The 12,191-nt window shown below is 47.4% G+C and overlaps 1 protein-coding gene and 1 pseudogene across 1 annotated transcript; one reads left to right on the top strand and one right to left on the bottom strand.

The window, feature by feature from the left end:
- Nucleotides 1-786: 786 nt before the first annotated feature.
- Nucleotides 787-1,788, bottom strand: LOC123055933 (alpha-xylosidase 1-like; annotated as a pseudogene).
- A 3,177-nt stretch (nt 1,789-4,965) lies between these two features.
- Nucleotides 4,966-9,250, top strand: LOC123050029 (FBD-associated F-box protein At3g49020). Its single transcript, XM_044472876.1, has 5 exons — nt 4,966-6,008; nt 6,202-6,357; nt 6,454-6,655; nt 7,701-7,740; nt 8,912-9,250. Exons 1-4 carry the CDS (start codon nt 5,103-5,105, stop codon nt 7,730-7,732), a joined length of 1,296 nt encoding a protein of 431 aa, XP_044328811.1. The 5' UTR covers nt 4,966-5,102; the 3' UTR covers nt 7,733-7,740; nt 8,912-9,250.
- The last annotated feature ends 2,941 nt before the right edge of the window (nt 9,251-12,191 follow it).

Raw genomic sequence — 12,191 nt, 5'->3', positions numbered from 1 at the left:
CCATCTTATTTGTTTTGTTGCCAATGGCTAGCAAAGTTCTACCACCTGTTATTATTTGCAATGCTCGATGGTTGTAATTTGCCAACATCCTCTTAAAACCAACAACAGCAAATTAGCACCAACAAATTATCCTCTCAACTCATCAGCCAATTTGATCCATAAAATCTAGAAAACTTTGGGCGTATGTGGAGCCATGGATCGTGAAAGGCGTTCAGGCTCTCTTGCTTTTTCGTCGGTGAGGGGCATGCCTAGCTAAGCTCCCAAGTCACTACACGCACCTAAAGAATCCATGAATCGATGTAAGTTCTGCTATATATTGGTGAAACCTAAAGGCACACTTCATTGAATCATCTTTTCTTGAGTGAGAAGAACAAAAAACAATATCAGGTTAACAAAATATCTAGTGATTGAAAATTGTTACCCTATCTGCACCCTTATTTTTACCAAAATAGTGTCCATGTTTGGATAAGAAAATGATATTGCGTAAACAAACTTTACAAATAAATAAATGATACAATAACAAATTAGTAATTTTTGCTAAATTTATTGGGGATATGCATTCACACGGGAAATATAGTATATTCTGAGATGTGACAGTACTGCACTTGCATTATCTTTTGCTTGAGGTGGGACCGGGTAGATCACATAATTTCAAGTACGAACCAATGAATTCCATAAGCGTAGCATTTTTGTTTACAATCAAATGGATGAGCTGCACTTCATTCTATGATTTGACGGCTGGACGTGAGGCGTCGTGCAACAGTCGTGCATGCAATGTCGTGTGCCTCAAAGCAGTACCTTGCTCATGTTGTAGCTCCCCATGGCCACGTCCGACCGCACCGTGACCTTCCTTGCCGCCGCGCACGGCCGCGTGGAACCGTGCCTAAGTCGCCTGCCCCTCGGCGAGCACCATGGCCGGCTGCTCATCGTCGTCCACGTACACAGCGCCCTCCGCGTCCGCGTCGTCCGCGCCGAGCGGGAACGCGACCACTAGCGTGAACGGTGTCGCGCGCGCGTCCCGGGAGATGGTGCCGCCGCGCTGCAGCGGCAGGACCGTGCCCTCGTGCACGTGCACGTTGCCCTCGTTCAGCTGCGCGGGGAGCCTGACGGCTGCGCCGGAGCCCGTGGACACCACTGCCTTGCTCGTGTCAGAAAGATTGTACCACGTGCCTGGTGGGAACAAGGCATTCACGGATCTGTCGCCCTGCTCGAGGACGGGGGACACCATGATGCCGGCGCCCAGGAGGAACTGGTTGGTCATGCTGTAGCACGACGCGGAGTCCGGGAACGAGAAGAAGAGCGGCCGCGCACCGGCGCGCTGGTGAGGTGCGCCTGGTAGTTGAGCATGTAGAGGTACGGGAGCATCCTGTAGCGCATGCCGAGCGCGTTCCGTGCCGACCTCGCCACGGACTGCCACTGGTGCGGAAGCGAAGTTGGCGTGGTCCGTGGAGAAGGGGTAGAAGGCACCGAGCTCGATCCATCAGCTGCACAGCTCCTCCAGCGGCGGCGGGTTGGCCAGGTAGAAGCCGCAGATGTCGGTGCCGACCATGGGCATGCCGAAGATGCTGAAGTTGAGCATGGTGGAGATGGAGTAGCGGAGGTCCTCCCAGGTGCCCTTGTTGTCGCCGGTCCGGTGCGCGGCGTAGGCGTCGGAGCCGACGAACATGGAGCGCATGAGGATGAACGACTGCTCCCTTGGGCTCTATCAGGACCGACTGACCCGCGGCACACCGAACACCTGGCGAAGATGGCGCTGATGCAGACATGGACATGGGAACCTACATCCATGAAATTCAGGGCTTCGGTTGTTACGGGGTCCAGCAGGGGGAGGCAGAGAGATGAGGCGGCATGGTGACATGGCGTCGTGTGGCGCCGGAGGAGGCGGCCAACGGCGAGGATACGGTGGCATTCAAACAAGTCGGGGCGTGCGCGAGCGGGGTGGCGCCGGAGGAGGCGGCCAACGTCGAGGATACTAAGGCATTCAAACAGGAAGAAGCCGGGGCGTGCGCGTGCGGGGTGGCGCCGGCGTGCGTGTGCACGATAACGCGGCAGCAGCTTGCGACCGGGAGAGCGGCGGCCGGCGGTGGCACGGAGAGAGCAGGAGTCAGACCTAGTCCTGGATGGGAATCTGAGAAGGTACGTTCGATATTTTTTCTAAGTGAAGGGATACGTTTGATTTGGTAAAGAGAAAACAGAAAAATGCCAGAGGAGGAGGTTTCCTTCTCTTTCTCGTGCGTATGAACGGGGTGGCGGCTGCGTCCATGGCTCCTTGCCCTGACCCGATCGAGTGATTGGCGGTGGCGGATCCCGCCTTGGGGACGTTCCAGAAAAATCGTGCAGTTGGCGGCCGCATCTGGTGGAGAGAGCGAGGAGGTTACGAGAGGGAGAGAGGGAGGCAGAGGGGTGAGGCAGCAGGAAGCGGAGCTCGTCGATCAGCTTCCATGCGGCGGCGGCGCAAGGAACCCTGGGCTCGAGGGTAATTGGGGAGAGGAATTGCTAACGCGAGGAGAGAGAGAAGCGCGGCTCGCTACGGGAAGCGTGTTTCTTTGAAATCGATTATTTGTTTCCTAATTAATGTGATTGAGCGATTTAAGATAATTTTAATTAATTTAGATTTGATCTTCAAAGATTGATCGTGATTGATTCTTTCACATAAAGACTTTACTAAATAATTTGCGTCAACATGGAAAGTTCTGATCCGTTCAGATATTTTTCGTTGTGTGAGAGGGTGACGTGAAACTAAACCGGTGAGGTGGAGGAGGGGTGAGGTGGAGGAGGGGACGAAAAAATCCAGCGAAAATAAACCGTGAATACTATTCACCAACTCAGACATTAGGAATAGAGATAATGTGGTATTTATTCATAATTTGGTTGCCAAATTTTATGCGTGCAATGTACGTGTACCTAGTACATACGGATAGTTTCCCGTGAATTGTATCATGCCCAACTATCTCGGCCCGTTTGGCCAGCTTTGGTTGGAGTTGCCCCAAGGAAATGAACCGAAGCCGGCATTTCCTATTTGGCGCTGCAGGTGCCGGTTATAGCTGTTTCCGCTAACCGGCGCCTGCAGCTGCGCTAGCTGGGCTCGGCCCAACTCCCATTTCGCCCCTTGTTTTCGAACTAAAAAAAGGAGAGATAGGAAAAGCGCGAAATCACTAATTAAGGAGTACTCGTTGCAAAGAACACTTCACTTTCCCAGGTCGCGACAAGTGGCGCACATGCAGCGCGCCACTTGTCGCAACCTGGGAGTTTTCCCTTTTTTCGTAGATCCGTTTATTCAAAACGTTTTATCTCTTAAACCGTGCGTCCAAATCTCGAACCGTTTTCACCATTGGATTCCTCGCATCGAGATCTTCAAACTAGATCCCATGTTGATAGGTTTTGACGAACTTTTTTTCACGAAAAAAACCGGACGAAAAAACCGGGCGAAAAAACAGAACCGGGAGCACGATTTTTTTTCCTTTCCGAAAGAGGCACGTCCGTGCCTCTCGCGAAATCACAACCGTGCCTCTCGTGGAAGCAAAACCGTGACTCTCGTGGAAGGAAAAAACATAAAACGCATTTTTTCCGTTTCCGAGAGGCACGGCTGTGACTCTCGCGAAAGCACAACCGTGCCTCTCACGAAAGCAAAACCGTGACTCTCCTGAAAGAAAAAAAAACAGAAAACGTGTATTTTTCTCCCTTTTCGAGAGGCACGGCCGTGACTTTCGCATAAGGACAACCGTGCAACCGTGCCTCTCGCGGAAGCAAAACCGTGACTCTCACGAAAGAAAAAAAAAACAGAAAACGCGTTTTGTTTTTCCCTTTCCGAGAGGCACGGCCGTGACTCTCGCGAAAGCACAACCGTGCCTCTCACGGAAGCTAAACCATGACTCTCGTGAAAGAAAAAAAAAACAAAAAACGCGTTTTTTTTCTTTTCCGAAAGGCACGGCCGTGACTCTCGATAAAGCACAACCGTGCCTCTTGCGGAAGAAAAACCGTGACTTTCGCGAAAAGAAAAAAAGACGCGTTTTTTCGCGCAATTTTTTTTATCAAAAAGCTAAGAAAGACCGGGGGGAAAACCAAAACGTCGAAAAAAACCCAAAAAAACCGTTTAAAAAGCTGAAAACGCGTGCGGAAAAATAAAAAAACAAAATCCGAAGAGAGCGTCCAGAGCGCGACACGTGGCGAATGGCTGAGAGCGCGCCAAGTGACGCTGATCGTTGCGAGGCAGTTGTTAGAAACTCCACGGACCACTACGCCACCGCCCTAACTTGTCAATATAAGCCTCCTTTCCATATTTTTATACCTTTGTTTTCCTGTGTTTGTTACCCTTTCTTTTTTTCCTGTTTTCTATTTTTTTTCTTAAATGCGTGAAATGTCTACAAATAGACGACATTTGTTTTCTAATTTGTGAACTTTTTCTTTAAATTGATGAAGTTTTTTCAATTCGATGAACTTTATTTAATTCCAATGAACTTTTTCAAGTTCAATGATTTTTTTTCAAACTGATTAACTTTTTTTCTGGAAGTGAATGAACTTCTTAACATTTTTCTGAACTTATTCTAAAAATGGATGAACTTTTTCTAATATCCGATGAACTTTTTTCGATTCGATGAACTTTTTTTTCAAATCCAATGAACTTTTTTTGATTCGATGAACTTTTTTTCCAAATCCAATGAACTTTTTTTAATTTGATGAACTTTTTTTAATCTGATGAACTTTTTTCAAATCAGATGAACTTTTTGAAAATTGATGAACTTTTTTGTTCAAAATCGATGATCTTTTTTTCACAAACATATTCAAACTTGTAAAAAACCGGAGGCCGGTCTTTTCCCTGAACCAGCGGCGCAGCACAGCCCAAGAAAGCAAGCGATGCGAGTCTTTTTTCTTCAGCGAGCGAGCGAGGGAACGGAATGGAGCGAGCGAGCGATCTTTTAATGGGCCGCGGCCCATGGCTGGTCGCTGTAGGCGCCAGTTCTCCAACGGGCGCCTACAGCGCCCAATAGGAGCTCCCACTGAAGCCTCTCCCTTCCTCGTAGCAGTCGTCCTCCGTGCTCCCCGGGCGGCGGCGCACAACACCTGTTCGATGGAACGCCGCTCCGGGGCGGGAAGCTTCGACCATGGCGAGCGGGGAGGACCGCATCAGCGCCCTCCCGGAGGACATCCTCCACCACGTGCTCCGCCTCCTGCCGGCTCATGAGGTGGTGCGGACGTGCTTGCTCGCCCGCCGCTGGCGCGGCGTCTGGAGGTCCGTGCCCACCCTCCGCTTCACCGGGGCCAAGGGGTGGGGCAGCGCCGACATGTTCGCCCAATTTGTGGACCACTTGCTCCACCTCAGGTGCGAGGGCGACGGTCCGCCTCTGGATTCCTGCGATTTCGACTTTGATTCCGACGGAATCATGCTGTTGCCCGCTAAGGAGTGGCATGCGAGCAACTGGCTCTGGAAAGCCCTGCCTCGTGTTCGGGCTCTCCGGCTCCGGCTTCGTATTGTCGACGAGCAGGAAGCCTTGCCACTATCTTATATGCATCTCTTCTCCCAGCACCTCACGAGATTAGAGCTTGTTGGTGTCTCTTTCAACAACAGCGTCGCTGATTTTTCAGGCTGTCCGGCATTGGTGGAACTGAGTATGGATACTTGTGACGTCTTTATGAAACAACTGCTGTCTCCATCCTTGAAACATCTGCGAATTGCCCGCTGCTATATTTCTGATCGTTACCGCATTCTTATTTCTCTACCAAATCTTGTTTCGCTTGAGTTGATCGAATGCCACCGAGGAAGGGTTCCATTGCTTGGAAGCTTGCCGCGGTTAGCAAGAGCTGTTGTGGTGCTTAACGAGCATTGTGCTGATCAATGCTCTCAGGATCAGCTTGATAGTTGTGGTGCTGAGAGAAGAGATATTTGTTATGGTTGTTATTATTATTATGGGGATCCTGCACATGGGCCTCATTATGACCGCAACGACTGCATCTTTCTCAAAGGTTTGTCAGAAGCCACAGACTTGGAGTTGTCAGCTGATTCTGTTGTGGTATGCTTGCAAGTGCTTCTCTCTTATTATTATGTTATATATGTGTCATCGTTTCTCATGCAGTCATCATATCCATCATCACAAATCGTAATTGCTTTATAAATGACTTACTTCACACATCAGCTGATTGTACTTTGTACTTCAAAGGCCAAAAGGTTCCTAATTTGATCCGTCCCTTTTGCACTTTCCCTAGACTGTTCTCAACAGGGATTTGAAGTGGTGCCCTACATTTACCAAGTTAAAGACTTTGCTACTAAATGATTGGTGTTTGGCTGCTGACCACAATGCACTAATTTGCTTTCTCCAACACTCACCAATTTTGGGGAAGCTTACCCTTCAACTTTTTGAGGTATAGATTTTAAGCTGGATAGCTCATGTGTATCATTTAAAATGACCATACATTATTACCTGATTGATTATTATTTTATTTGTGTGTGTGTGTTAGGGACCTTCATATGTAACTGAAGCAGAAGGAATATACAAACCATTGGGACAGTCAGTTGCATCCAACTGTCTTAAGATTGTTGAAATCAAATGTGCAAATGTTGATAAAAAGGTTCACCAAATTTTGAAGATACTGACTACTTATGGCATACACCTTGAGCAAATTAGTGTCCAACAAACTAGCAGAATTCCTGGATCTGGATGTGAGTTAAACTGTTGGCACTCTTCAAGCTACTTATATTTCCATTTGTTGTTGTGTTTATGCGCTATACAGCAGTCAGTGAAGAAAATCTCAAACTAATTAGTACACTATAGTTAGAAATTTGGGTGTGTGTGGAGAAACGTTGAGCAGGGACTGATGTTGAGACTCCCATATTTGATGAAGACGTAGTGAAAGATACTCCCTCCGTAAAGAAATATAAGAGCGTTTAGATCACTACTTTAGTGATATAAACATTCTTATATTTCTTTACAGAGGGAGTAACAATCTATTGCATGTTTGTAAGGAAAATGGACAGGTGCTCCTGGGTGCTCCATCCCCCTATATGAATATCAAATTCAACAAATACCAGAAAAATTCAAAAAGGTCCATGTTTGTAACTGCTAACTGGCTTTATTATCCAAAAACCTATACCATCAATTTGGATTTTGGATTGAACTACTCTGTATGCGCAAGTTAGTTAGTAACAATTACACATCAAGCAATTCCAAGTCTATTATGTATTGGCATTATATAGCAGTTGCAGATTAACGAGTGGTCCCAGTACTCTTGGTAGACAACAGGTGAATGGTATCATTTATCCAGCTGTTTCGATTGAGCCTGCTGCCATCTAGATGCTTTACAAACTAGCATGTGACTATCTTGCTCTTCTTATTTTACAATTTCCCTTGTGAATGTTGTGTATCATTCTGTCCCTTACTTTTTAGCTGACAGCTCACAACAAATAACATATCAATTATTTTGGCAATTTTTAACTCCGTACTATTGCCCTCTGTAATCGTTTATGAATCCTGTTATGTACGATGTTACATGTTAAATAACCAGAAAGAAGCAAAAATATTACCATCTTATTTTAGTGAAGTTAGTCCCACTTTTACAATATTTTGATAGAAAAAAGTATGTTACAAGTGAAGCTCTTATTAGAAGATAATATACATGTTTCCATATTATTTGCAAAGCATTGAAAATTACCATTTGTCTGTAGTAGGTTCTGTCTGAATTGATTCTTTGTCTTTCTTATCTTGCAGGTTTCAATTTTGTTTGCACTGGTTTCAGCTAAAACTAGAGGTACGAACATATGGACTGTTCTTAGATTTAGGTCTCTTTAATTTTTTAGAAATGCATGGAGCAAGTTTTGGGTAGTGTTGTGTAGTTGTGTCACTCTTGATTAAGTTGGATTAACCATTCCAATCTTCTACTCCCTCCGATCCATATTAATTGTCGCTCACTTAGTACAACTTTAGTACAAAGTTGTACTAAGTCAGCAATAATTAATATGGATTGGAGGGAGTACAATGCAACTCTGTTAGAATACTTGCAATATCTAGCGTAGATGTTCACTCATTCTGCTCCGTACATTGACGCAATATGTGCATATATAAATGAAGGAAAGGCAAAAAAAAAAAGCTTGCTGTTTAAAGTTTGGATGTACATCAGTTGAAGAACAATTTGTCGTTATTCCTAGACCCAATGATGAAAACAGGAGAAAATAATTGAAGTACATAACTACAAGACTCTCCTCAACCATAACCTAAGTGCCCTCATTTTTTTGTATTTATGCTGCAATGTGGCATCATTATTTTCGTTCAGTAGTTTATACCAATAGTCGATCAGTTACACATCGTGAATAATACCAATGGAAGAAGGGTCAGGTGGTCTTAGGCACTGAAAATATGCCGCGCTCCTGTGGCCAACCTTTTAAGATTTTCTTGGAACGAACTCAACAAACCACCAAACAGCTGATCAACAGATTTCGTTGTCTAGAAGGTATAATTCCCATTCCAGAAGCACGGCCACAAATTTGACCAAATAAATGTAGCTAGGAAAGTCTGACACATCAACAACAGGTGATCGACAGATTCAGTGGCATGCACCACAAAAATTCACAAGCATTGCTACCTTTCCATCCATTTTGAGCTTATTATCCTTAGTTAACTCTGCATTCCTCAAAACAGTCCAAAGAACACATTAATTTTCAATGGCAGTCAAAATTCATACATGGTTTTGAATGGGTTAAAACAGACTGAGTTCTGAGAGCTGGATAAGAGGAATGTACTGAAAACTCATCCTTTAGATTCTAACGATAATTTCAAACTCATGTGCTTCTCATACAAATGCACTTCAGCACATTCCTTTTATAACTGCAAGAAGCTACCCAAATGACGTCATACAAATGGTTGTTAATTAGAGATATCTGTCTTCTGATGATCTCAAATTCTCAATATATATGCTTGTCTAGGTACAAATGACGTCATACTGGCTAACGGCAAGAAGCTACCCACGTTCTCAAGGCGGCCAGCTCCACCGGAGGAGAGGAGCTGCTCATGGTCGTTCACAGGGCCCTTGTTGCTGCTCACCATCGTCCCAAAGCCCTATCCCTTTTGTACTCCATACCACTCCTCTGCTAAACAATTTCCCGTGGCTCGTGAACTTTGTCGAGAGTTATTCTAATTTTCTGAGTATGTGATAAAATGGATGCATCAATCTTAACATTAGGTTCAGTCTACGACTGTCCATTCAAGCAGAAATAATAACACGTCTCTGAAAAGGCAAAAGCTCACCACTAAAAATTCAGAAGTCATGCACATAATAAACTTTTCCTTTGTGGTTTTCAGATATTTATTTTTTGGGTGTGTGTATGCCCATCTGTACTCTATTTTTTCTTTGTGTGTGTTTTCTCATTTTTCCAAGACAAACTGGAACTTCATTCATCATCCGAAGTAGAAAGGTGAACATGCCGTAGCCAGTGAAAACTCACAATCCTATTGTTATCTCTTTCTTATGTACTGTATAACCAATCTTCAAAGTATCGCTCCTGAGTAAACCTCTCTCGGTCTGCTGCCCCTAAAAAAATGGGTCCATTCCAGCTGCTGTGTAGTCCTTCGAAGAATCTAGGTGATTGATAGCCCATACTAACTGAAGTTGCTGAGCTGGTACCTAATCAATATTCATTCTCGTGCAGACACAAGTTTTTTTTTGAAAGGTCGTGCAGAGAAAGTAAGCAACAACACTGCTCTCCAGGGTTTAGATCATTAAACGGGAGAAAGAACTCGAGGGATGATAACGCTTGAGCAAGATCGTGATCCAAAACGGCAACGGCCAACATGTGCACTTGGCGAAGCAACTTCGGTACGATAACAGATAACGAGTTCAGCCAACCCCACCCCCCCCCCCCCCCCCCCTACCTGCCCCGGACGGCTGTCCAAGTCAGTGAATGGACGAAAAGAAACACCACCCAACCGGGCGCATCATTTATGGTCCAAACGTCCGGACTGACAGACACACCCCATAACCAACCCAAATCTGGGGTGGATATGCGGACGCCCAGTATGACCGGCACTCCCGGTAACCAGCCCAAATATCAGGCAGGTATGGGGACGCCCGGACGCGCCTGCCACGTCGGATCCAGCCCACGCTGGACCACCCGATCCCATATAAAATGGACCCTATCTGCACTCCGGCCAAAACCCTAGCCGCATTCCACTCCCCTTCCCTCCCCTCCCACACTACCAAGCTCCTCTCCGGCCAACTCCGGCGTTCTCCTCCATGGCGGCGCCTGGATCCGACTCCGACATGTTAGGATCCGAGGACTGGGAGCTCATCCCTTGCAACCCCGAGGCACATATGGCCGTCCGCGCTACTCTCTGACGCTCCCAGGAGCAGTGCGCCCTCTCGCGGTCTTCAGCGAGCCGGCGGGAATCCATTGCCCAACGGGCGGCCGGGTTCGGGCCAAAGAATCTCGTCGCGCATCGCCGGTAGCAATCACCACTGCCGCATTGTGCAACCCCGTCATGACGCCACAACCTTTTAGGTGGCACCTCATCCCCGCGGCATCGAGTGCCAAAAAGGCCATTTGTGCATCCATGACTAGAAGAAAATCCGAACAGGAGGGGCGGCATGCCCGCCACGCGAAGCTTCGGGCACGACTTCAAGCGAAGGTGGCTGCCGCAACCCTTCCGGCGCAGGCGACCACAACAGCTTGCGACGCGGAGGAGGCTTCGGCTGCCTGGGAGGCGGTGTCGGAGGAATCCTTCCGTGCCCGCATAGCCGAGAAGTGGCGGAGGAGGGCGGTCACGGCGATGGCAAAAGACCAAAGTTGGGCGGTCTGCGCCATGGCCGGACTGCCCCTAAAGGAGGAGAAAAGACAAGAACAGTGACGGATCGGACAACTCTGACAGTGACCAGATCCGCTTCGATCCGTTCTGCGTCTTCGCCCGCTACTGTTGCAAGGACGACCAGAAGGGCAAGGCCGGCCGTGGATGAACTTCTCCGGTCTTTGTTTCATTCGTAGTTAGTAGAGCACGTCAAGTTTTGGTAGTCCGATGGCATGTGTTTAGCTACGTACGACGTTGCATGAGCTAATATGGATTTGAGTATTCAGTTTAGATGCATCCGGTTGTGGAGGAGCAATTTTGTGTGTTGTTCGGTCACCGCTCGCAGACGCGCCCGTGCGCGCCCGCGGACGTTTGGGGACGGAAATTTGGTACTTGTGGTTGTAGATGCCCTGATGTGGTGCAGAATGTAGAGTGGAATTATGTCACGCCTCCTTCCGGTATGATGGCAGCGAGTCACCGGACCCCACCTCTATGACCATTGGTAGAGCGTGAAGCAAAATCAAGGGGGAACAAACTAGATCACAGATAAGATATAGCCACGGAGATTAGAGAAGTCGGGGGATTAGAAGAGAGATTATCAAGAGGACTATGCAGAATTTCTCATGGAAGTGGGGGGGGGGGGCAGGTTCCAAGATGGTCACGCCGATGCTCCGCCAGTGTCTATGATGAGTGGGCCGGCAAAGAGAAGGGGGACTAACTTAGCATGTGTTGCTGAAAAGCACATTTGGGGCACTGCAGATCGACGCCCTCGCGTTCCCTTTTCCCCCCACCGCCGATCCTTCCTCTCCTCCAGCTCCCATTCCCCATTATCTCCGGCCATGCTCGTCGCGGCCAGATCCCATCTAACCTTTGATGGTTGCGGCTGCAGTCGCCTCTGGCGCCGGCCCTTCTGAAACTGTAAGTGGCACTTATACTATATTTTGGTGTGATGACAATGTGGTTAGTTGAACTAATATCGGTTACTAAAGTTTATCTCAGGATATTGGTTCCAAGTGCTTTGTGATGGAGATGTGCGACCCCCCAATTCAAAAAGGTCAAAGGTGTGGTCTTCCGATGAATTGAAGGTTTAGTTTTTGGTTTGCTTTGAGTCGTAGGAAAGACTGCACTATTAAGAGGGGTTTGTGTGGATGAAAGTTGTGTGGGAATGCCTTTGCCGAACCATATACACTAGCCTACCCATTCCTACCACCAAAAATCCTAAGTGTGTGTGCTTGTGGTACTCAGAAAGCTTATAACAGAAAGTTACTGGGTACCCCGTGCTCTCTGGGTACCCCGTGCGCACGGGGTCTTTTGACCCCCGTGCGCATGGGGTACTGCGTAAACTCTCTGGGTACCCCGTGCGCACGGGGAGGTGTGAAAGTCTGAGTACCTCGTGCGCATGGGGTCCAACAGGCAGAAATCCCC

This window comes from Triticum aestivum, chromosome 2D, assembly GCF_018294505.1.
Source record: "Triticum aestivum cultivar Chinese Spring chromosome 2D, IWGSC CS RefSeq v2.1, whole genome shotgun sequence".
Classification (NCBI taxonomy): Eukaryota; Viridiplantae; Streptophyta; class Magnoliopsida; order Poales; family Poaceae; genus Triticum; species Triticum aestivum.
Note: the sequence above shows the minus strand (reverse complement) of the source record. Positions and strands in the feature narration are given on the sequence as shown.

Bases quoted from the DNA above. Each gene is read 5' to 3' on its own strand.
- LOC123050029 (XM_044472876.1), top strand. From the start codon at position 5,103: ATGGCGAGCGGGGAGGACCGCATCAGCGCCCTCCCGGAGGACATCCTC. The intron at 6,358-6,453 runs GTATAGATTTTA...TGTGTGTGTTAG, and splicing joins TTACCCTTCAACTTTTTGAG to GGACCTTCATATGTAACTGA. The intron at 6,656-7,700 runs GTGAGTTAAACT...CTTATCTTGCAG, and splicing joins CAGAATTCCTGGATCTGGAT to GTTTCAATTTTGTTTGCACT.